We start from the raw sequence: 25,784 nt of genomic DNA on the forward strand, positions 1-25,784 counted from the left end.
GTTCTATCCTCCTGGTCCCGATTTGTGTGTTACTTAAGGCGAACAGAGGAGTGACTGGTGCTGGGTGGCCGTGTCTCAGCTCTTGCAGCAGATAGGCAGGTGGAGGCTGGAGAAGAGACCTGGCCCCAGTGGGAAACCAGGGTGACAAGACAAACTGTACAGGAAAGGCAGCCGCCCACCAAGGCCCCACCTGATCAAGTGCAGCAGATGCTGGCTAGTGGGTAAGGTCCCCACGCTCAGTCCCATGGATTCGTGACCTTTTTGAACTGCAAAACAGTAAGCCAGACCAGCTGCAGTTTGGAGGGGGCGCCCTGCTGCAGCTGAATCCCCCTCCCGGCCTCACTCCCCAGCCTGTTTCTCCCCCATGCCCAGCTCTGCACATGCGTCACTCCAGCTGCTTTCTTCCTGTGGCCCCGGTAACAAGAGCCAGTCTCACCTCTCTTGGGTTTTCTGTATTTCTTCTCCTTGGGATCACAGACAGTATGATCGCCACCCAACCCACTGCTGATGTCCATGACCCCAGGGAAGGAGGCGAAGATCTTGGGACTCACGTGGATGTGATTCCCTCCTTCCCAGCAGGGCAACCCACAACGGAGCAAAGCTGGTGGGGAGGACCGTGGGTCCTCACCCCTGTGGGTCCCCTGCCACTGTCCCAGCACAGCAAAACCTAAAGACTGCTTCCCCTTCCAGAAGCACGGGAGAAAGTGAGCAGCATCCAAACTAGAGAGGTATGTGTCTGACAGTTTCTAGCAGGAATGTGTGTGAAATAACTGGGGTGTGCAGAACCTGTTGTGGGAATACCCACATGGGGTGGAAGGGGAAGCCTCGCGTGCCAGCAGAGAGCGGGAGGAAGGAAGAAAGAAAAAACCAACAACTGCTCATCAGTGAAAAGTCTAAGGACCCCTCTAGCTCTGCCACAGTCCTGGCAAAGCGTTTCCCCAGCACCGTGGGGTTCCCCTGCCCTGGTCTTTCCAGCTCGATTGGTTAGCAAATGCCACCTCCCGTGCAGGGGCACCTCCAGCCTGCTTCATGCTCCACCCGCCTCTCCCAGGCTCCCGTCCTCGGACACCAGGCCTGGCAAGGTCCCGTGTCCTGTCCATGCCCCCTCCTTCCCACACGTTCTGAGGGCGCAGGCACGCCCCATCCGAGAGCCTCCTGGGTGTCGCACGGTGGTCTGTCCTGATTGAGACTGGACAGATGTCCTCTCTTCCCACCCATCCCTCACTTTCAGGGAAAAAAAGTCAAACCATTAAAGAAATCAACACAGTAAAAAGTTACAAATCAGAAATCTAACCCTAAACTTATCTGAGAGATAATATTCCTGAATAATCATAGAGTAAAATAAAATAAAAAAGTTACATTGTAAGGTATAAAAAGCCTGGGCGAGATGCTCCAGGGGCCTTGCCCAGAGGCCGGCAGACCCCCCGCCCCGCCAAGTGCCCCATGGTGGCCATGGATGTAGCAGCCCCCGCTGGGGCGGTATCTCCACGGGGCGGGCACTCTGCTCCCCACCCCATGTGGGGACAAAGTATCAGTGTGAGGAAGGGCAGGGGCAGAAGCCCATCAGTGCCGGGGGGCTCCTCCTGAGCACACCCCAGCCCACCCTGTCGTCTTTGGCAAATACGCATATGCAGATGCAGGAATCCAGGGGCCCCGAGCCCCAGGTCTCTGTGTGCCTCCTCCTCCCTGGCACTCCACCCACTGAGAAGTCCGAGGCTGAGGCAGGGTAGGTGGGGTAGGGTAGGCTGGGGTGGGTGGGTGCAGGGGTCACATCTGGAGAGTGCAGGCAGGCGACACAAAGCTCAATCCTCTTCCCTCCACAGGGCAGCAGGGTGGGGTGGGCACTCCTGGCCAGCCTGCTCACGCGTCGTACTTCTTACCAGTCCGGTGGATGTGCTGGAAGAGGGTCATGGAGAAGGCCATGCCCAGGATCTGAAAGACACGGGGAGGGGCCTGAGGCAGGAGCCTCAGCAGCCTGGACCTGACCTCAGCCTGGACCCGACCTCCACCCGGACCCGACCTCAGCCCGGACCCGACCTCAGCCCGGACCCGACCTCAGCCCGGACCTGACCTCCGCCCCGGGAGGCTTGGGATGTCACGGGGCACCTGGAGCAAGCGGGCATGGCCATTGCTGTGCCAGGAAAATGCTTATGGAATGAAGAAAAACCGCGAACAGAGGTCACCCTGGAGATACACACAGGTGAACTCCGGCTCAGCCTCGTGGGGCTGTTAGACCAGAAGCCATCAAACCTCTGCAGGGTGCACACGCGTGCCTAAGAGGGGTGCTGCAGGCACGGAATGCACGGAGGACCTGGCTCTACCTGGGGGCTCACAGGAGCCAAGGTGGGGAGTGGGAGGTGTCAGGGATCATTCAGGACTCAGGCCAGCCGGGCACGGTGGCACTTTAGGAGGCCAAGGTGGGAGGATGACTTGAGATCGGCCTGGGCAATAGAGGGAGACTCCATCTGTTTTTTAAAAAAAGTTTCAAATCATTCAGGTATGGTGGTGTGTATGCCTGTAGTCCCAGCTGCTTGAGAGGCTGAAGTGGGACGACTGCTGGAGCCCAGGAGTTTGTGGCTGCAGCGAGCTATGACGGCACCACCGCACTCCAGCCTGAGCAACAAAGTGAGACCCTGTCTCTTAAAAAAAGAAAAAAAAAGACTCCTGTCAAGCTTCTCTTGTCTGCCTGTAGAATACACGGTGCAACGTCTTGGCAGCAGCAGGGCTGTCTTTCCAGTGATGTGTGCTCGGGACCATGTCATCACTTGTTTGTGTCCCTTCCCTCCTGAATCCTCAAAGGAGCTGGGGACCCAGAGGAGTGCAGGAGGCAGAAGGAAGCCCGCTGTGGTCTCACGGTCACCACAGTGTGCCACGTGCACAGGCTGTACAGACGGTGACCGGGGGACACCGTGTGTGCCTCGCGTGGCTCTCTGGGCTCAAGGTTTGGGCAGAACTGGGGGAACCCACGGGGGGTGACTCCAGCTTCAATATCCCAGCCTAGGCCTGGCCACAGGCAGCCCTGAGCACCTCTCAGTGCTGAGTAGACGCGTGCTGTCACATCAGAGCTCTGTGGAAATGGCGGCAGGCACAGCTGCCAAGCTTGAAAGCTGTGATGGATTCCAGACCCTCCACCGTGTACCAACACTGCTTTCACTTCTCTGTGCTTCCTTCCCTCTGTGGCTGAGGCCAGCAGGGTGGGCGAGGCTGCTGGGGACGCCCCTCTTACCTGCATGATGAGGATGCACATCCCCATCGTGCCCAGCACGTGCTTATTGTCATGGAACCACATCTTCACCTTTTCATAGCAGCCCTGGGGAGCGAGGCCCACGAGGTTAGGGTCCCAGACCACGCATGCACTCCCTGCAGCCCGGCCCCCACCTCACTCTCTCCTTCCACTTCGTCCTCGCTCTTACCTCCCAGTCCTCCCTGGCCTCAGCCCTGTCCCCCTCCCTTGGCGCAGCCTCCGCCCCACCTGCAAGGCCGGCTGCAGAGCCTCAGACCCCATTCAACCCCTCACCCTCTGACTCTCCCAACTGTGGGTACAGCCCCCTCCGCATTTTCCACCCGGCTTTTGGCTTTATTTGTGTGAGCCCCCACCCCACCCCACATTCAGCCAACCTCTTAGTGTCTTGGGCCCAGCCTCCCCCGTAGGGCTCCTCGTGCCGGGGCATCCACACACGGGCTCTTGGACCCAAGCGGTCCATCCCCAGCCTCACCGTTCTCCACAACGGCGTGGTGGCATTGCGCCCGCAGCCCTGGGAGTTCTCCATGCAGCAGCGGTCGGGAACCGTGTTCTCCCCCAGCACTGGGTACCAGTCTGTGTAGTCAGTGACGCCACAGCATCGCATCTGGCAGGCAGGAATGGAAGGGGCAGTCAGACATGCCATGGCCCGCCCCTTCCTCCCCAGGACCTTCCCCTGCCAAGGGCAACCCAAGTCCCCGCAAAAGTGGCCACCCTGGAGTTAAGGGAGGAGACAAAGGGCTTGCTTCTTGTCCCTTCTTTGGGCTTCAGCCGGGCCCACTGGGGAAATGAGTGAGCGCTCCTTCCTGGAGACCAGCGCGGGAGAGGGCAATGCAGCCCACCCCTCCGGCTGGGCCCCTGGGCTCAGCCCTGTGCTTGCCCACCAGCACCTCTGCTCTTTCTGTAAACCGTCCCAAGCTGACAGCCACTCAACCCCCTGCCGGCCCCTCCCCAGGGCTTAAAATGGGCGCATCTGGGACTACGGACTTGTTTTCCTCCTAGAGCCAGGGCCTCCTCACCTAAGCCAAGCCCCGTCATGGAGGCAAATCTGTTGCTCAAATAAATTCAGTCATTCATCCTAAAGCTCGGCCACAGCTCTCTTAGGCCTGCCCCTCCTGTGTCCTCATCCCTCTCCGGCTGCACCTTGCTGAATCACATCTGACTCGGCAGTTCAGGCAAATGCCCCCGTGGGTACCACCCCACTCCCGGTTAAAATCCAGAAAGCACAGGTGCCCAGCCAGGTCACTCTTGTGGCGGCGGGGGGCAGCTAGAAGTGCCGGCCGCCACCCCTCCTCCCTGTCTGGCCCTGCCAGGGCAGCCCGGCCCACACCTCGGCCTGGATGATGTTCCAGGCGTTCTTCAGCCCCACGTTGTTCTCGGTGTGGTACAGCAGCAGGCCTTCCTTCAGGTCCTTCTTGGCATTCTCGTTCACCTGCCAGGCGGAGGGACACAGCGAGACGGTTGGGACCGGGACGCAGCTCGTCTCTCCAGCCCACCTCAGGTCACCCAGGATGGTGGGTGACAGATGAGGAGTGAGGAAGGCAGGGGAGGCAGCTGGTCTGGAAGGCCCTGTCCACTGGGGTGGGGGGCAGGCACACACTCCCAGCTTCAGAATACAGCAGGCCCTGGTGCACCCACCACCTCCCAGCAGAGCTAAACTCAGGGCCAGGGCTGTAACACTCAGAGGCAAAAAACACACCACGTGCCTCCACTCCCCCATCCCAGGACCAGCCACACACCCAGGCCACTCTGCCACCCCCGCCCCCTACTACATAGCTTCCCACAGACTGCCCCTCTCAGAACACACCCTAGGAACCAGAGGGAGGAAGACAGGTCATGTGACCTTGCACCTCCCTCACGCTGCTCTACCTGATACTGAACAGCAGTATCTACTCATGGCGCTGTTGTACGAATGAAGGGAAACAATTTTCACGAAGGGCCAAGAACGGGGCTGGCACAGAGAAACCTCTTGACATTGTTCTTTCTTCCCTTTCACAAGTGTAAAACTAACAAGTTATTCTTTCTCATCCTAACGATGTGTCTAACTTTCAGCGTGGCTCAGGCAGCTACTTCAAGAACTGCTGCTTACACAGTTCTGGAGTGCACGGTACCAAAGGGCCTGCCACACCCCAAGAGACTGAAATCCCGGCCAGCCTCGCTCTTGACTGCGAACTGCCCAGCCTGGCGAGGTTATGGGGGTCACCCACCATCCTCCTGAACCCAAGAGCAGCGCCCGTCCTCAAGGGCTCTAGTGCAGGAAACAGAGCTTCCCTGTGCTGTCAGTCCTGCTCAGCCAGCGTCACCCAGAGAATTCCTCCTTGTTTCTCATGGGTTGCTCTCAAATCACCCAGCCCAACCACCTGATGAGGTGTGAATCCCTTCTCCAAGTAGCTTAATTCCTTCCAGTGAGAGGGAGCTCACTAGCGCCAGAGACAGCTCACTGCCATCTCTGGTCATGCAGAGGATTCCACTTCCTGGGACTATATAAAGTCAACTCCCCCATCCTCCAAATTTGCCTGCCCTATGTTGCCCCCATCAAAACCTCCCGTCTGCTCTTTCCTTGGTAGCTTTCCCAACCCTTGGTTCCATCTTCCTTTCTGCACAGGTGCTGCTTGCCAACACTCTTCGTCTGGCCAGGGAAGGGACCCTGGCCTGCTTGGCCCAACCCTAAGGGCAGCGACATTCCATATGCCCCCTCCCATCTGGAAAGGCTTACCTTGTCCATGTAAACAAAGAAGAGGATGAGTAAGATCAGCTCTGCTAGGAGGATGACCAACAGGACGACGAAAAACTGGAAAGGAAAGGGCCACGCATGGGTAGGTGGTAATGGGCAGGGCTGAGGACAAGGAGGGTGTGGAAGGCAGGGACAGGTGGTGCCTAGGTGGGGCTTCCCAGGTCTGGGAGAGGCCAGCTCCTCCTAAGGAAACCCAGATAGCTAGGACAGGGACATAAAGGAGCTGACTAATCAGGGAGTGGGAGGGACAACTAGGGGTATGCATAACCAATCATGAGGAGGAGGGGTGTGGTGGAGCCTAGAACATTCTAGAAGCAGTTTCCCCGGGCTCGGGTTGGACACCCAGGTGGCTAATGTTCCAGGTCTTGCCTGTCCCAGGGGTCCAAGTGCAAGGAGATGAGGAGTTGGAGGGGCTGGGGATTCGGACATAACTTACGCTGAGAAGGAGGCACTTGTTTTCCTTGATGGCCCCCAGGCAGCCGAGGAAGCCCGTCACCATGACAATGGTGCCTATGGCGATGACCAGGTTGGCTGCAGACAACGAAGGGAAGCTGGGGGAGAAGGTGGCAAAGTTGCCTTGGGACACGGAGAGCCAGATGCCCACTCCAAGCAGCCCACAGCCACAGAGCTGGAGAGGAAGGAAAGCCCGTTAGCCTGGCGCTGCTCTCACTCCCGTCCATGGACCTGGGAACACTGCAGGTCCCCACCCCCTGCTCTGAGACACAGACAAAGTGAGAACCGACAAGGTGAGAACGGGGCTACCGTCGGGCATGGCCGCAGACCCGAAGCATGTCGGCTGTGTGACCCAGACGGTCCCCTAGCCTCTCTGTGCCTCAGTCTCCCCATGTGACAATGGAGACTGTGCCAGTTTCACGAGCCTCCCAGGTCATTCTGAGGATGGATTAAACCACACAGAGGCAAAAGTGCGTAACAAATACATGGAAGGTACTGGGCACATGTGAGCAGTTAGGTTACTCGGCGTGATAGAGGCCCCAGTGTCCAAGACGGAGGCCTGGTGGGAGGGGAGAACTGGGGTCAGGGAGAGCAAGAAAGACTTCATCTCTGGAGGCGGGAAGGGACCCTCGGAATCGGGTTTCTTGGAGCCAGAACTTCCAGCGACTGTGTCCTGTCACTCTGACCCGAAGGGCCATTTGTCCACTGGAGTCTGAAGAACAATTTCCCACAGATGGAGAAAGGAGGCAGTCATCGGCTGGCTGGGGGCCTGGCCAGTGTGCGGGACGTGGGAGTCCATGGCTGCCTTCACCACCCATCCAATAAGCTGGCGTCTGGCATGATAGGCCCCAAAACCGAAAAGCAACTCTCCTCAACAGCACCCCTGGGGCTGCCGGCGCCACCAGCTCCACCTGGGGAAGCTTCCATTTCACTGGCCGCAAATCTCCACATCTGCCTTATTTTATGCTCGATATAGCTGGCACTCCCCCACTCCCTCCGCCAGCTCAGGGGAAGTGTGCTGAGTCTGAGGAGCCAATTAATCAGTCAAATAGTATTTATTGAGTGCCTACAGCATGCAGTGTGCCATGCCAGAAAAGCTACAACCACTTTAGAGACCTGTTTTCCAGGGGCCTCTGTTCTGGCTGGATGGGAGCAATGAAAGTGCAACATCTACCACCCCCAGGTGGGATGGACTGGTGCCCAGTCAATGCTACGGGCATTCAGAGGAGGCAATCACTGTCGCAGTCACGGAAGCCAGTTGAAGGAGGCAGTCCCTAAAGGGTGGGTGGACTAGGGGCAGATGGAGGACGAGAACATTCTATGCTGGGTGAAAGTGCAGGGGGTAAGGGCTTGGGAGTCACAGACCCGAACAGGACTCCCGGCTCCAGCTTATCCTGGTGGTGTGAGCTTGCAAACCTCTCGTATGCAGAGTATCCCCTTCCTATTGGACTGTTGTGAGAATTAGAATGGAATAAGCTACGTGAAGTGGGTGGCCAGCTCCGGGCACTGCTTGCTGGAAAGGCACTTCCCGGGCAGCTGTTCTGTGCCAGGGCCTGTGCTGACTATGCTGACTCCAGGAATCAGCCCAGCCCCTGCTCTCAAGCTGCTCTGGCTCCTGGGAAGAAACAGAGGCTCAGGGCTGAGACAAGGCAACCCGCGATTAGGCAGGGTAGGGATGCCCACGGGAAGGTGAGGGGAGGGGACAGACGCTTCCCTGAGGAAGGGCGTCTCCTTCGCTTATTCCTCCACAAACCCAAGTGAACACCTGCGTATTCAGTGCCAGGCCCTGTTCTCCAGCCTGTGAACAGGGTGGAGGAGACAGCGGTACACCTCACTGGCAAAGGGTCACTGGCAAAGACCCTGCCTTCACGAAGAGTAGATTCTTACAGGAGACACTGACCTTATGTAAGCAACAAACGACATCACTTCAGCTGCTGACATGTGCCACGAAGAAAAATAAGGCTATGTAAAGAGCCAGAAAATAACTGGGGAGGGCGTGGGCAGCGAAGGTGTCTTGGAAGAGGTGGTGTTTAAGCAAAAACCCAAACAAACAGGGGAGGGAGCAACGTAACTATCTGGGGGAAGAACGTTCCAGACAGAGGGAACAGCAGGTGCAAAAGCCCTGGAGTGGGAAGGAGCCTGGCCAGCCAAGGAGGAGCACGCTGGCCACGTGCTGCAGCAGTGAGTGAGGTGACACGTGGTAGGAGACAAAGCAGGCGGGGTGGCCGGGGGCCAGGCCAGCTGGGACCTCGCAGGTGAAGGAAACGTGCGAGTGTCCTCAGTGTGACGGGAAGGCCCCAGAGCTGGAGAGTGCCATGATCTCACTGAGGTTTTCAGCAGATCACTCCGGCTACTGTTTGGAGAAGTGACCGTGGGAAGGCCCGAGGGAGGCCAGGAGAGCAACTGGGAGGCTACTGTGCTTAGGCGGGAGTTGGGGACAACTCATACCAGGAGGATACGGAGGAGCGGTGAGAAATGGTCCAATTTGAGATGTTTTGAAGGTGGCATTGACAGGCCTCGCTGGGCTTTGAAGAATGAGTAGTAGGATTCTGATAAATGGGGAACCAGAAAGGTGGTCCACACTGGGCATGAAGAAAAAGGTAGGAACAGACACCTCCACATATTACTAACCCAAAGACAGTGCAAGGAGCTGGAGGGGGGTCCGAATGAGGTACGTCCAGCAGCTGCCTGGGTCCTTCACACTGTGGAGAGTGGGCCTGCGCCTCCTGTCCCCTGGCGCAGCCCCACATGGAACCAGGTCAGGGCTCCCAAGGAATGGGCACACTTAGACCCACAGCATGGCCCAACCGGGCTATCACAAAGCTTCGCCGGGGAACGGGGCTAGTCCCGCCTACGGCCACTAGGTGGCGCTCCAGGCCGGTTCAGAAGCTCTGGGTTCGCCAGTGACCGCTGAAACTCATCCAGTCACTGACTTTTCTTCAATCTGGTCAGTTTCTATGCTGCCGTCTCAATTTTTCTTTCATTAATCATACCATGGAGAATTTATGATCTTCATGCTGAAGATTTATGGCTCTAAAAGCCAGACCCTGGAATGAGTAAGCGGAAACCCGGCTGCCGCAGGTACTCGCTGCAGGGGAGCTGCAGGGCGCCCCCCACACACTGCAGCTGGAGACACGCAGGACCCCAGAGCTCAGAGCCTGGATCCTCCTCGGGCCTGGAAAAGTTCTCAAAGTACAGCTTTCTCCTGAAGCGGTTTCCCACTGTGGGTGTACCTGCAGGGAGGGGAACCCTTCTGAGCCCCTCTCTCCACTTCGCTCCTGGGGGAAGTGCTGGGATGCCCAGGAGCCTGTCTAGGAAAACCTCTTAGGTCAGAAACTCCAGGACCTGGTCACCTCTCTTCAAACTGCTTCTCTGACTTCACACTCCACATCCTTTGATTTGGTCTTGCCAGACCCACCGGGGAGCCTTCTACCTCTCAGGGAACACAGCTGGTGCCCTGTCCCCAAATCTGCTTCCTTTCCCATTTCCTGTCCAAAGTGCTCCAGGCCCCCAGGAAAGATCTGCCGCCTACCCTATGGGGACGCAGTCTGGACCTGGAGCCTTCCTCTCCAAGCCCTCAAACCTGTGCCTGCCTCCATCACAGCTCCCGCCGGGCACAACTCCACACATGGTGCACGTCTGCCCGGTGAGGAGGCCTGAGCAGTACAGCAGGTGCCACGCACATCCCCACTGCCATGCTCCCATCCTCAAGGGGCCCCTGCCGAGATGAGCCCTCTGCTCCCATCTTCCGATGGCCCAACACTAACAGAGCCTCCCGGCAAGAAGAAAACACAAAGGTCACGCCTTGATTTTCCAGGAAGCTAAGCGGGGGGACAAGGAAGTCCCCAGTCACACTGCTGGGATGGGATAAAACCTTGGTTTCTGGCATTTGGTGCAGAAGCCTTCACTACCACCTGCTCCCAGGGGACCTCCGACTGACAGGGGACAGGCACCAAGACCGGGCCTTCGCCACAGGTCCCATGTCCAGATCATGGCCCCCCACTGCCCTCCCTGCCCTTGGCCTCTGGTTTCCAGCCCAGCCTGCAATAGAGCTGCCTGATTCCTTTTCATAAAATGCCTCTCTCATCATGCTGCTCCCTGGTGTGACCTTAAGATTCTTCAGCTCTCAGAGGCCCTATTTCCTTTAAAACGTGGCATTTAGATGAGATCATTTCTCAGGTCCCTCTGGCACAGTCTTAGCCGAGCCTGAGATATGGTGCTCTCAGCCCTCAGCCCAGTGGTTCCCAATCAGGAGCAATTCTGCTCCCCAGGGAACATGTGGCATGTCTGGGGACATTTTTGGTCGCCACAACTGGAGGGGCTGCTCCTGGCATCTGATGAGTAGAGGCCAGGGACACTGCTAAGCACCTGCAGCGCACAGGACAGCCCACACAGTCAAGAACTGTCTGGCCCCCAATCGTCAACAAAGTTTGAGAAACCCCGCCCCCCACCCTATCCCCACACCAGGCACCCACCCTTGGGCTGCCAACGCCTTGAAAACAGCCATTGGAGAAAGAATCTGATGTGTTCCCTCCAGCGGTGGGGAAGGGAGAGCCAATGACAGCGATGTGCCCAAAGTGCTGGGGAGATTCCAGCTGGTGAGCCGGGTAGAACCAGGGCTGAGACTGGGGAGGGAGCAAGGGCAGGAGAGAGGAGGTGATGGCAGAGACAGATTGGTCATGAAGTCTTGGCGAGCCAGGCCTGCCCTGCACAGGCAGGAGGGCGGGAAGTCAGGAAGCGGACCTCTGAAGCCAGCGCAGTGGGCAGGGAGAGGGTGTGGCAGGAGCAGGAGAGGGAGGTGCAGGGCAGGGGAGCTGCCCCTGGTGGAGGGAGCCCAGCACACAGCACAGGAAGGAGGCAAGGCCTCTCTGTGGTGGCACAGCCAAAGCTCAGGGCCGGAGAGCTTAGCTGGTGGCATTCGGGAAAATTCCCTTCCAAAACCAGGGGGTTGTCTCAGCTGAGATGACTGAGCTATAATCTAGCCCACAATGGGACAATCTGGGGTGCGGCAGGGTGACTCAGGGGATCGGGCCCCAGGCAATGCTAGCACCAACCCGCAGAAGGTCACCAGCCACTCCTGCTGTTGTCCGGGCCTGATTGATGCCCTCCCCGGAGCAGGAGCAGGTCCACGGGCCAGCCTGAGTACCAAGCCTCCCCTGCCCCTTCCCCAACCGAAGGCATTTCAAAATAACTTCAAATCAGGGCTGCACACAAATCCACATCCAAATTTGAGAAGACGAGTCCCATCCTTACATTTGCCAATGGCCTCCTTGAGGGCCAGGATTTGGGTCTGTTGTTTTTGTGGTTAAATCCGCAGAGCCTAGAGCAGGGCTGGCCCTGCCCTGACTGCGGAGGAGGGAGAGGGTGCAGGCCCCCAACACACAGAAAAGCCTCAAGTCATCAGGCTGTATCAGGACCTTTGTCACCAGGGACCCATCCACAACACGCGCAGCAGGTAAACTGAGGCCCAGTCAGGCTACGGCCATACAGCGAGCCCACACTCCAGCCTCAGCTCATTTGTTAAGGCTTGTAGTTAGCTAATATCCCCACGGCGTCTTCCTTGTCTTCAGTTTGAACCATGTTGACTGTGGTTTAAATACAGGCTTCTGCCACGTGTCGTTATGTATGTTTCATGCAGGCATCCTATTTCTCTGGCGGTGAGGGGCACAATTCCCCCTTCAGGCTTCCCCCGTCCTGAGCTTCTCCACCCGCTTCCATACTGCTTAGAACCCAGGGGCAGCCACTGCCCATATCTCATGGGTGCCATCGGTCTCCCACTGGTGGGAGCGGCCCCTCCCCAGGGATGACTTGTCTGCCAGTGCCGGGCCCACAGCAGCACATCTGGGACCTCGCAGGCTTCTGTGTAGACTTGCTGCCTACCCTCACTAAAAACATACAGACGGCCAGGTGCAGTGGCTCATGCCTGTAATCCCAGCACTTTGGAAAAACAAAAAACAAACAACAACAACAAAAAAACACACATGCACTTCCAGGACCCGGGTTCCTGTCTTATCCATTTTTCTTCCATTGTAGGGCCCAGAACATGCCTGGATTACTAGATAAATATTTGCTGGAGGAATGAATAAATGAATGAATGAATGATGGGGATGGACAGGGGGCCTGAGCAGGCCACAGCCGGGGAACAGGACCAGACCCAGACATGCAAACCCTCCTGAAAAAGCAGCCTCCTGTTCACCCCGTCTTCCCCACTCCTGGAACCCCCAGTGCCCTCGGGGTTCCAGGTTGCTCCCACCTCTGCTGCCCTATTTTAATCCCCACTGCCTCATGTGTCTGCAGAGCCCCACAAGGCACCTGGGCTCCTGGCATCGGATGTCACTGGTAGCCCCCAACCTGGCCCCTGGCCCCCCTGACACCCTCATCCACTTTTTGCTTACAGGAGATTTTCAAATGCTAGGACTCAGTGCTCCCTAATGTTTCTATGAGCCAAGGCCACGCCCAACATTTAATGGCATTTAATAAATTAGTGGATGTGGAGAATTTTTAAAAAAGAAAAAAACCAAAACAGCTTTAATTTCACAGCCTGACATGCTGGCTAGTAATGAACCTGCCTGGCTCTGGAAGAAGCCGACCTGCCAAGAACTTCATCGTGGGGAGCAGAGACAATACATCAGTGCCAGGAGCGCAGCCGCTGCTTTGCATTTCAGACACCCCTTGCCTCCAAGGGCCCCCGAAGCTCATTCATTCTCACAGCCATAAAAGAAGAGGCAGGAGGGGCAGGGGAGGCGAGAGAGGAGATGATGCCTCCAATTCTGCATGGAGAGAAATGAAGGGACAAAGTCACAGACACATCTTTGCCAAAGTCACCCAGCAGGCAGGAGGACCACAGCTCAGTGGAACCATGGAGTGGGATGCAGCCACACAGGGTCTCCCAGGGTCTGAACGCTCACCATCCCACAATGCACTCCATTCTTTTTTTTTTTTTTTTTTTTTGCATACCTCTAATCAGTCAAGAATTCTTTCTTATTAATGCAACAATCTACTTCCCTTTGGCTAACACGCATCAACCCTAGTTTTGCCCAAGAAGCCCACTAAGAACAAGTAAAACAGGCCTGTCTCAAACCGAAAGTTAGGCTCCAGCTATGGTAGGACCAGCTCTTCCCCTCCCACGTTCTGAGCTCTATACTTCTAGTAATTCAGCCTAAGACCCCATTGGCTTGAGTGGCAGCCATAGCACAGTTTAGTCTCACACTGAGCTTGTGCATAACTTCAAGCCAGATGGCACGATTCCTTGGTCATTACTGTTGGACCCCACACTTTCTCTCAAAGCCTCCAATTCACCTTCACACCTTCACTTTGCAGCCCCTAATCTCACCAACTTACATAGGTGTCAGGGAGATGACACCATATTTTTGTGCCTAATTTTCCTCCAAATAAACATTCATTTGCATATCTACAACCCAGTTACATTTTGATTATACCAGAATGGGGTTATTCTCCATGTGAGACAGTTCTAAGAGAGAATGTCTACCCACGGCCAAACTTAAGGGGCACTGTGTTTGGGCGCTGCAGGCCTCCGCGGTTATAAAGCTCCTGAACTGTGTTTCAAGAGTGTCAATACTCTCCAGCCAACTTTATAGCCCTTCCCCAATTGACCAAAACCCCTAGCAGTTGAGAGTGAGTCCTGTTACAATACCTACACCTCTTGCAATCTAAAACCCCGAAGTGTACATTGGGGTGGAAGAGTCCATGATGAAGGAGATTCTACCCGAGACTTTGGGGACACCCCGCTACTCCCCTCCAGGGGTGTCAGGGCCCTGCGTGGTAGGATAAATGCCCGGTCACCAGCAGTCCTGGCTCCCAGTTGCACAAAGGGCTTGGTGTCCTCTGGCCCCTGGCTGGGGGCAGAGTTGGCCCTGTTGAAGTGCTGCCCATCTGTTTGGGCTTCCTGGCCTGGCCTCAGTATGCGGGGCACCTGCCCTGCCTGGGGGCTCGCTCCAACCAAGGCATCTGTGAGACTCTAGGTTGGTACAGCCCTGGGAGCAGGGAGAACCTGAGTCTGTTCCGGGTTTCAAAGATGAAGGCATGGGTGAGAGATGGCCCAGTCCCCAGCACGGCAGTGCCCAGATAGCAAGGACCAGAGACGGGGAGGGATGGGGGCATCTACCACGTGCTGTCCCCACACACCCCATTATAAGCCATGCCTCTTTCTGGGAGAAAGGCTACAGGGCGATGCAAGTCACCTCCCACACCTCCATCTGTACCCCATCCCCAGGCCACCTGACAGCAGGCCCCAAGTCCACTTTCTCAGGCGCCAGCATCTTTCTACTTCTCAAACTGACCCACAGGCCTTCTTCCTCCATGGGGAACTGGAAAAGAAGGTAGAGGCACATTCAGAACCTCCTAGGGGGCCCACGTGTAGGGCCGAAGCTGTCAGAAGGAACAAAGCCTGAGGAACAGCCCTCAGAAGGACCACAAAATGACGTATGGCCGGGATGTCAAAGAGCAGCAGATAACAGAGAGCCCCTGACAGCCTTGCAGAGGAGGCGTGATCATTCACCAGTCCAGAAACAGCGATTCCCACTGCCGCCGCAGCCCTCCCAGAACAGGCTGTGCACGTGGGGCAGAACCACATCTTCTTCCCAATCAAGCCCATCCTGGGCCTGGGCAGTGGGGCCAGGGGCTCTTCCCAGACCGAGGATGCACAGTGCAGCCACGAGACGGGGTGCGGGTGGGTGCGGGGAAAAAGGGCCACACAGGGAGCGCTCGTGACTCAGCGATCCCAAGCTCCTACCAGCCCGTGCAGCTCCTGTTCACTTTGGGCATGGAAGGATGTGGCCCCTCGACTGTAAGCCTCTGCCACAGACCCTGGGCAGATCAAGTGAGCAAGGGGGCACAGCTGTTTCCCATCCCTACGCAGGAACACACAGAGGGCAGGCTGCAGGAACGCACAGAGGGCAGGCTGCAGCACCTACGGAACAGGCATGGGGAAGAAACTCCCAAGAGGGAGGCTGACAAACCAGTCATGGCCTCCACTGGAGGCTTCGGTTCTCTGAGCTGGTGGAAGGACTGCCCTTTGCTGGGAGAGTAGCAGGTGAGGAGGACCCTTGGACATGCCTTTTCCCCAAACTCTGGAACTTGTCAGCACTGGACAGAAGGCAGCGTGGAGCCTCAGGCCACCCGCACCCAGTAACACTGCATGATGTGCAGGGTGGGCACTCTAGGTTGGGCAGGAGTGGGGGATGGTCAGGTGGCTCTCATGACCTGCATGCCCAGAGCCATGGCTGCCCAGGGAGGAACCACAAGGAAGCAGCCTGGGCCCCTGGCACATGGCACTGTCTCAACTCCCAAGGTCACTGTAAAGCGGAAGGGAAGGCACCAAGAACTCAGAATAGCTTGTCAGAGGGGTCTGAGAAAGGATTTTCCAACCACCAGCGTATTTTTTCCTTCCTGCGTTTGTTTTATTTTGTGCTTCTGGGGAGAAAGGCATTTCTGACAGCATCAAAGCACACAGTAATTGTGAAGCCAGGGCTGCTATGGGAGGCAGGATGGGCTTAAGAAACCAGCCTTCAAGGATGGCAATGTAACTGGCAGCTACCTGGGCTTCCCAGAGAAGGCACAACCACGGGCAGCCCAGACCTCAGGACTTGGAGCCCATGGGAGCAGGAGGTGCAGTGCAGCTCTGGCAAGCCACTTAACCTTTCTGAGATGTTTCTCTGATAAACCAGGGAGAGAAGAGCACCTCCCCAGCACTCAGGGACACCGTGGGGATGAACAGGGTTCTGCCTGCAGAGCACTTCGTGTTCCTCAGAATATAAATGCTGTACAAGGTGTTATTACTAAAACTCCTTGGAAAATGCAGGGAGAACAGGACAAGGATACCTTGAATGCCCATTTACATCTTTCCGGCAAAGAGCTCCAATCACCTAGGAGACTGTAACTCACTCTTCAGGATGGCGAAGGGGGTGGGAACCATTCTCTGTTTTGGGAAAGGAGGTGCCCCCCAGAGGTGAAGAAAAGTCGCACAGTGAAGACTTCATGACCGGGTGCCTCTCATTCGGCACAGCTGCCTCGGCTCCACCCATGGCAGGTCGGAGGCCCTTTCAACAATGTAATGAGGGTGATCTTCCACGGCTCTAGCTCAGCAAATAACACCATAATTACACAAATAGGTATCAGGAAAGACTGCCTGACAACCAGGTCCATCTCTGGCCCCAACACAGCCACCCACACACTCTCTAGCTATAGCCCTTTGACAGGGCCCACACGTGGAGCACCTTCTCCCTGGGATCCTGTGCCCACAACAGCCTGATTATTTATACTGCCAGCCGGGAGCCGTGTCCACCCACGCCAGCATTTTGGCATTTCTGACATGCTTCATGGGGGACACGGGATGGCTCAGTGCAGGTCTCTCTGCCAGAGATGGTCTCAGCACCACCTTAAGTGACAAGCTGAGATCCCTCCCTGCCCTATGCCAGACTGTGCCCACTTCAAGGCTCTCCTGGTCACACAGGAGGCTGTGACCCATCCTGTTTGCAACATGTGCACGGCAATTTAGGTTACTCCGTCGAAAGCTGCTGGCCTGTCCACAGTTTCCCCAGACAAATGTGTCCCAGGTCACCGAGCTCTTTGTGGTACAGCTGCACCTGCTCCCAGCGCCCACAGCCTGCCTTCTCTGCCCTTCCTCCCCATGCTCCGGCTGTGGACGAGTGCCGATGGTGCACCAGTGCTAGTCTGAGTGCTTTGCCTCTATTGCCTCATTTAATCCTCCCAGCCCAGTGGCATCTTTGTCCTCCCATTTTACAGATGAGAGAACACAAGCATAGCGAGGTTCAGTGAAGAAACCCAGGGCATCTGACTCCAAAAACCACATTCTTACCCACCACCTCCCGCTGCTGGGATCTGGGTCATCTGCCTGGCTCTTTCCCATGAAAGCCAGAAAGAGCGTCACCCAGACACGTCCCTACTCTGAGAATGGAAGGCTAGCTGTGACAGAGTGTGCAGACGCAAGCCTCTGGGCCTGGAGCGCTCCTTGTAGCCGAGGAGGACAGGATGAAAAAGCAGTGTTGGTGACAATACCAGTGGGGATGGAGGCAGCCAAGCCAAGGAGAAAGCTGGCATTAACTGAGCCCGTATCACATGCCAGGAACTGTGTCCCACCCTTTCCACAAATGCCATACAGGGCAGTTACTATTATTTTCTGTAACTTTACAAAGGATCAAGGAGATTGAGTATCCTGTCTAAGCTCACACATGGAGTTGACAGAGCTGGGATTTTAACCCAATTTGCTATGTGACTCTTGTGATTATAACCTCTACCTGCCTCCTACAGACCTGAGAAAAATCTAAGATTTCATTTTATTAAACATGTTCGACAAATTTGGGGGAGGTGACACAGGCATGCCAAGAAGGGGAGGGAGCCAGGCACACAGCCCGGGTGGTGGAGTGGGGAAAAGAGGGGGTGCACGGCCACAGCAGGCAAGAGCAGCGGACAGATGCTTAGGGTGGAGGTGCTGGTCCAGCCGAGGGCGACTACCTGCTTTGCTGATTCTACCAGAGCTGTGAAAATTGTTGGCTACACCACTCTCCAAGAGGAAGCAAGGAGGAACAAAATAGCCAAATCTGCAGCTCAGTGGACCTTTTGGCACCTGTATCTCCACAAAACAGGAGCTCATGGAAATAATAACAACGCTTTGCCATTTGTTATCCAGAGGGCGCCTTCATGTCCCGTGTCTCTGCAAATGGTGATGACGATCTTGAGTGGAGCCCATTTTACAGATGAAAACACTGGAGCCCTCGGAGTTGGACCCTTTTCCACGCGGTGCCTGGAACTGACCGATGCAGTGAGCAAGAATGTTGAGGATTTCCTTATTTGACCCACAAGGATGTGGAGTTTCAGAGGAAAGCACAGAAGCCCCTGAAAGGATTTCTGCTTTTTGGAAAAGAGTAACCTGCTCGTGGGATCCTCCAGCCAGTTAGTTACTCAGCAGGTGCCTTGCACACATCTGCCCTGAGCCCAGCACTGCGCTGGCTTCTACCGCACACAAGATCATGAGACAGGGTCCTACCCTGGGAATAGCCGGGCCAGCTGGACCAACACCACCAGGCTGGAGAGGTGGCCGCAGTGTGAGACAGGACACTGGCCAGAGTTGGAGTGTGTGGGTTAGAGACGGCCGTGGCTGACTCTGGCCTTGGGTCCAGGTAGACCCGGTTGAAGTTCCAGGTTCCCTCGTTTATCAGCCAGCAGGACTGCAGAAAACGACTTTTTCTCTGGTGCTCATGTTTTAAATGGGAATTAACAGTACCTACCACATAGAGTTGTCGTCAGAATTAAATGAGGTTCGTGAAAATAAAACTTCCTAGCATGGCGCCTTGTACACAACTATAAATGAAAGCCATTATTAGTATTTATGGCCCGCAGCCATCATTCCCCAGGTTACAGAGGCCAGCCGTGAGTCAGGAGCCTGTGGTGGAGACAGGCAGGGAGGTCCTGCCACTGCCCCCACTGCCCCGGCCCCAGCCGCCACACAGAGGCTGCTCCTGGGCCTCCCCGAGCCCTGTCCACCCAGGCCTGCAGCAGCGTCTGCCCAGATGGGCTCTACTCCCTCTGCCGTCCTGCCGGTCCCCAGCCACCCATCTCCGGGAGGCGGCTTGCTTTCCCGATTTGCAGGCGTGCTTTCTTTTGGCAGGGAGCTGCTGCCGTCTGTGCTCTGAACCGTAAAACAAGTTTCCATCAATAAATTAAGATAAGCGGAAAGCCAGCGCCAGAGGCGGCGGGCTGAGGTGGGCTGGCGGGCGGGAAGCTGTTCTGTGACCCAGAAGGGGCCGAGGCAAATCCAAAGCAAGACTGGGTCCCCACCCCCCTCCCCGGGTCCCCTGTGCCCCATTCGACCCAGGCCTCTCAGACAGGGGGAGGACTGGGAAGTCACCTGCCTCCCTCTGGCCCCATTACATCCTCGAGGCGGGTGAGCCAAGTGTCACAGCGACAGGTACAGTCAGGCTCTCAGCAATGCTCTGAGCCAAAGTAATGGTCCCAAGTGCTGTGCTGGGTGAGCTAAATCACTCAGACACTTGCCTGCCCGATAAAAACTCTACAAATAAAATGCTCCTCTCACAGAGCCTCCTTGCTCTTCAGTGTAAACCCGGTTCACAAAATGCACCTTCCACACCTCCACCTCCAGACCCTGCTCACGGCATGTCCCTCCACCTAAAAAGCCTTCCTCTTCCCTTTGCACTGTTCCCGGTCCAATCCAGAGTCATCAAGGCCCAGCTGAAGCCCCACCTCCTCCTCCAGGCTCACAATCCTCCCTCACCCCCCAACACTCTGCAGTGGCTCGACTGGCCGTCACCGGCCCCAGAACATTCTCCTGCCTTGTTAGTACTGACCTTTGCCGGGTGCCTGTCCTGCCTACCAATGGCTCCCTTCAGACCTCTCTGCACAATTCCCTAGTGTCGAGCACAACGCTGGGCACAGAGAGGCCCTGGTTCATAAACAGCCACATATGGATTGTGGGAGCCCGAGCGAAGGAGGGAAGTGGGAATGCTGAAGCAAAGGAAGTTTTCAGCTCAGCAACAGGAGCGCCTGCCCAGGCCGGTGCGTTGCTACACCACCTCCTTCAGACCCTGACGCTCATACAGGCCAGAGCATATGGCAGGAGAAGGGCCATCTGTCTGTCCACCGCCACGCATGGAGAGGTGCGCCTCTCCGCATATGCTTATGAGTTAACAGACAGGTAAGCCTTTAGATGAAGCACACTATGTGCTGCTGACGGGCCAGGTCATCCTGGGTGTCACTCACTCCGCTGAGCCTTGATTTTCCCACCTATAAAACAAAAGGTGGAAACTAATAATCTCCAAAGCCCTCTCCAGCCCTAAGAGCCTAGGATTGTGCTTCTTCTTAGTCCTCTCCCTGGCTGTATGAGCCAGGTAAGGCAACTGCTATGAGTCCATTTCACAGGTGAGCAGGCGGAGGCCTCCGCGGCTAAGTGACTTGCCCACAGAGCCAGGAGGCTGGAACCCAGCACATCTGCCTCCCTAAGAGTGGCAGGAAATGATGTCCAAGTGTCACGTGAGCTGGGCCTGAGAAGTGCTGCCATTGACCACTCACCCCCTTGTGAGATGACATCATGATCAAAGGCCCTGGTTCAGGAAACCGAGGCTCAGAGACGCGACTTGCTCAGGGTCCTACCGTCAAGGTCTGATGCCAATTCCCTGCCTGCCGAGGGAAATGAGCATTTAAATACAAGGGAGAAGATGGCAGTCTCAGGCCACAATGCCATTAAATCAAGACTGCTAATTACACCCCAACCTGGGTATCAGTCAGAATCAATTACGTCTGAGTCCAGGCGCTTTACTCACCTGGAATGAGCAGAGTTGTGCGCGGCCTCTGACCGATTATAGGCTGGGGGAGGCTCTTAAATCAGATCCCAGCAGGCCCTCCCTCCGCTCCTCCCACCCCTACACGGTAAGGATAAGCATTCTCACCACCAAGACCTGGAGGGGGAAAGATGCCATTTCATAAAGGGCAAACGGCAGGGTGGAGGGATGACCTATGTGATAAACAGTGCACTGGCAAGAGGCACCGAGAACAAAGTTCAATGAACAGAACAGAAACATACTGAAAATAGCAAAAAGAAACAATTACTACACAGTTTCATATGAGATCCAAGGAATATATTTGCTCTTGCTTTTGCTTATTCAACAGAAAAAAAAAAAAAAAAAAAAAAAGAACAGCAGCCAGAGAGAGCCGAGGAGGGCACGGCTGAATGCAGACGCTTGCACTTTGTGGCTCTGCGTTCCCTTCAGCTCTCAAAAGACTGACTTTTGAGATACAGGCTGGCACGGGAGCCACAAGAAATAACAAGTGGAGGGATTTAGGGTGCTGCCTCCAGGTACCCACAAAATAGACACCCTCAAACAAGCAGGGAGCGGTGCCACTGCTGTCCACTTGGCAGCTTTGCATCTCTGGAAGTAGAAATTACTCAAGAGAAAAAGAACTAGATTTTTTTTTCTTTTTAAATTTTATTATTATTATACTTTAAGTTTTAGGGTACATGTGCACAATGTGCAGGTTTGTTACATATGTATCCATGTGCCATGTTGGTGTGCTGCACCCATTAACTCGTCATTTAGCATTAAGTATATCTCCTAATGCTGTCCCTCCCCCCTCCCCTCAACCCACAACAGTCCCCGGAGTGTGATGTTCCCCTTCCTGTGTCCATGTGTTCTCACTGTTCAATTCCCACCTATGAGTGAGAACATGCGGTGTTTGGTTTTTTGTCCTTGCGATAGTTTACTGAGAATGATGGTTTCCAGTTTCATCCATGTCCCTACAAAGGACATGAACTCATCATTTTTTATGGCTGCATAGTATTCCATGGTGTAGATGTGCCACATTTCTTAATCTAGTCTATCGTTGTTGGACATTTAGGCTGGTTCCAAGTCTTTGCTATTGTGAATAGTGCTGCTATAAACATGTGTACATGTGTCTTTATAGCAGCATGATTTATAATCCTTTGGGTATATACCCAGTAATGGGATGGCTGGATCAAATGGTATTTCTAGTTCTAGATCCCTGAGGAATCGCCACACTGACTTCCACGATGGTTGAACTAGTTTACAGTCCCACCAACAGTGTAAAAGTGTTCCTATTTCTCCACATCCTCTCCAGCACCTGTTGTTTCCTGACTTTTTAATGATGGCCATTCTAACTGGTGTGAGATGGTATCTCATTGTGGTTTTGATTTGCATTTCTCTGATGGCCAGTGATGATGAGCATTTTTTCATGTTTTTTGGCTGCATAAATGTCTTCTTTTGAGAAGTGTCTGTTCATGTCCTTCGCCCACTTTTTGATGGGGTTGTTTGAAAAGAACCAGATTTTACTTGGAGCTAGAACCTTAAGGTTCCTGGCGCCAGCTGCTCTGGGGAGCTAGAGTCTGGCTTCAGTTCAGGAAACTCTGACCTCTGTTGCAAAAGCAAACCTCCAGCGATGAAATCCTGCAGATTCTGCCCCTTCTGCAAAAAGCAGGTCACCAAAGCCCTGAAATGGGGATGCTCAGCCAGTGCCACCCAGGCCACAGCATCCCTGGGGGAAGGGCAAGGCTGTGTCAGGCGCCCTCACAGTCACACAAAGCCCAGTGTCCTCGGTCTGTGGACACGACACTGTGGACACTGGACATGCAGGACGGGTCAGGGTCTTGCTCTTGCACCAGGTGCAGGAACCCCTCAGGGCTTCTTTTCCCAGTTCATCATGAGGGTGAAAATCAAGGTTTCCTGAACAGGGTGCCCACATTGCTTCTCAAATCACAAAATGCCCGAAAGGCAGTAGGCTTGCACTGGAAGGCAGTAGGCCCACTTTCTGTGTGTCACGCATGCTCTGAGTCACATCTTCTGAGGCAGAGTGTCTGTCCTAGTCTTTTGAACGTGCTTCTCCGCCTGTGTCCCCTACTTTGGAGATGCAATTCTCCATCTATTCTTCCGTCCGGGAGGCACAGCTTGGACCTGGGGCCCATGGTTGAGAGCACAGGCTCTGGAGCCAACATCTAGGTTCTGAATCCCAGCTCTACCCCTTGCCAGCTACAACTCTGGGCGAGCTGACCTCAGTGACTCCAAATCTTCATCTGTAAAATGGGGGTAATAATGCTATCTCCTCTAAAACTGCATATGGTACTGACCACATTAGGCTGTCGTGAATATTAAATAGGACAAAACTTCTAAAGCTCTTAGAACAAGAACACAGCCTAACGCAGAGTCAGTAACAAGTTAACTATCACCGTCACCACTATTACCCTCCACATTTCATCCACTTGCTAATCCTTAGGCCACATCCCCGCAAATCTCCTGCAGCCACTTCTTCCTTTCCACTCTCCCGACCTGGTTCCCAGTCTCATCCCTTTGGCCAGAACACAGGGTAGGCGTTCCAGTTGGTTGCCCCACCTCCTCTCTGTCACCACAATCCAATCGCTCTGCCCAGAGCACATCACGCCTTCCAGACCCGAGAGGGCGCCTACAACCCAAGGGATATGGCTGATCATGGCGTTCCTTCAAGGCCTTTAGGGGCTCATCATATCCACATTCTTTTGCAAGTATGCCTGCAATCTAGGGTCCTCATCCCTCTGGGAACACACCGCCTGTCTCTGGGGCTGATGCCTCTACTCTGAGAGTCCTCCACCAGCCATGCCCTTCCTTCCACCCTCCACCACTCAGCAGTGCCTATCATTTCCATGAAGGGCCCATGGCCTCCGTCCTCCCTGCCCCTCCACCTCTGTATTCCAGGAGCACCTGACTTCCCTCACCTAACGCATCTGCCCTGCAGATAATTCACTTCTGTTGCACTCGCCCCAGCCAACTCTATTCGCAGGCCTGGGTCTTGCTCATTTTGCGTCTCCTACGGTGCCTCACGTAGAGTAGGCTCCCAACAGATATTTTCCAAGTTGAACTACGTTTTCACAGAAGGCCAACTCCCAGCAGCATGGGACTATGATGGTTCACCCTGTTCTGTGTAGCCCCAGCTGGTACCCTGGGAAAAAGTCTCCACTTATGCTGTCAAGAACCATAAGGGTCAAGCCCCATCCCTACAAACATCAAGTACATCCACATTCTTCACTGGCACAGAAATGGTGTTACATCCATTGGGAACAAATCTGCATCCCCACCCCAAGGCATGTGACAACAGGGACTACCAGTGTGCTTTGTCCGGGTAACTCATTCACGCCATCATCTTGCTCTCTTTCCATAGTCACTTATTAAGCACATAGTATGCCAAAAACTACGTCCAGCACCGCACAGGATGTTAAAATGCCCTGAGGGCCCACTCCATCTGACTACTGTCGAGCAGGGTGGGCAGCCCTGCCTGTGAGCTCCAGACTCCTGCACCCACGTGCCCCCTCGTTATCTCTGCCTGGATGCCTCACAGGCATCTCACGCGTACTAGGTTCTCAGAAGAAATCTTCCTGCTCAAGCTACAGAGAACCAAGTGACTCTTTCATCCATCAGTGAGGCCTGCCAGCTCTGCCTCCAACTCCCATCTCCAGTTCACCCATCTCTCCCCACCTCCACTGCTACACTGCTATCATTTTCTGTTTTCCCAGCAGCCCTTCTTGCTCTTCCAAACCCATTCTCCACAGAGCAGCCAGGATGGTCCTTGTTCAAATTTCTCCAATAGTTTTTGCTCACATGTGGAACAAATTCCTTCCCATGGCCTACAAGACCTGGCCTCTGCCTTCCTCGTCACCCCCGTGCTGGGTTCCCACTCACAGGCCTCTGCTGGGTCCGAGGCCCATCACTCTGTTTTGCCTTTGGTGTTCCCTTTTTCCAGAATGATCTTCCTTAGGTAGTCACAGGGCTGGCTTATGCTTATCCTTCAAGTTTTCCTTGCTTCCTTTCTGTTTCTTGTGACAGTCTGTCATTACTTCAAGTGTTTATTTATCATTGTCTGTCTTCCCTGCTAAACGTGAGCTCTGTGACAGGAGAGATCCTGACTTGCTCCTCACGCACGCCCACGGTGATGCGCTGTGCCAGGCACATGGCGAGGGCTCAGTAAATACCTGTAGAAGGAGGGACGGAGGGAGGGACGGAGGGAGGGAGGAGACCAGGGCTTGGAAATCTGTCCTTGAGAACTTTCCTCTGAAGTACCATTTAGTACATGATGAATCAACTTCTAGAGCATCACCAGGATCCTGGGAGCGGTAGCAGGGCACTGAGTTACAGCAAAGAGAAAATGCTGCAGGCCGTGAAAAGCTCTGTCAAGGAAGGGCAAGAAGGAACTTGGGCTATGAAGCCAGTGGACTCCAGTGAGGTGAAATACCTGTCCTGGCTCTGCAAGCTCAGGAAAGTGACTTAACGTCTCTATGCCTTCACTCCTCATACACAAAATGCAAATGACAGCAGCAAACTAATAGACTAAATAAGCACCATGCTCAGTACAGAGTGGACATTCATGTAAGATTCCTTCTTTCTGGATGCTGGCTGGGGGCTCAGACCACGCTCTATTTCTAATTAAATCAGCCCATCCTCCAGCTCCACAGGTGTTGGGCTGCCTAGAGGCACCATCACTGGGGTATCAGCCATCTCATCTCAGGATCCCACCTTAAGGACAAGAGACAGTGGGGGTCAAGGTAGTGTGGCTGCCCTCTGGGCACTCTTGATCCACTGAGACCATGAATACATTTGCATTGCGCATTGAGATTTCAATAAATCTCTGCTGGAAGTAACCAAGGGAAGTCTGGCCCCAGGTCAACCTACCATTCTCATGGCTTGGGAGAAGATCTTGGGAGCAGGCACTTGAGGGCAGGGGAGTGGGTCAAGGAATGATGTTATTCAGCGCTGCTTGCGTTCTAGAGTTACCCCAAGCTCCCTGCAGCCTTGGTGGAAGGAGGAGGAGGGAAGATAAGAAATGGTG

The 25,784-nt window shown here is 54.9% G+C and overlaps 1 protein-coding gene across 1 annotated transcript in view; it reads right to left on the bottom strand.

Annotated features, from left to right (window-relative positions):
- Nucleotides 1-1,274: 1,274 nt before the first annotated feature.
- The window catches only part of LOC115832867 (tetraspanin-9-like), a 37,803-nt gene continuing 13,293 nt past the window's right edge, over nt 1,275-25,784 (bottom strand). The window contains exons 5-10 of the mRNA XM_030804340.1: nt 6,412-6,603; nt 5,958-6,032; nt 4,572-4,673; nt 3,717-3,848; nt 3,227-3,310; nt 1,275-1,932 (exon numbers count right to left, since the gene is read on the bottom strand). Coding sequence (XP_030660200.1) covers nt 1,861-1,932; nt 3,227-3,310; nt 3,717-3,848; nt 4,572-4,673; nt 5,958-6,032; nt 6,412-6,603 — 657 coding nt within the window. The 3' untranslated portion in view covers nt 1,275-1,860. The remainder of the gene's footprint in view (nt 1,933-3,226; nt 3,311-3,716; nt 3,849-4,571; nt 4,674-5,957; nt 6,033-6,411; nt 6,604-25,784) is intronic.

This window comes from Nomascus leucogenys, chromosome 23 (assembly GCF_006542625.1).
Source record: "Nomascus leucogenys isolate Asia chromosome 23, Asia_NLE_v1, whole genome shotgun sequence".
NCBI classification, from domain to species: Eukaryota; Metazoa; Chordata; class Mammalia; order Primates; family Hylobatidae; genus Nomascus; species Nomascus leucogenys.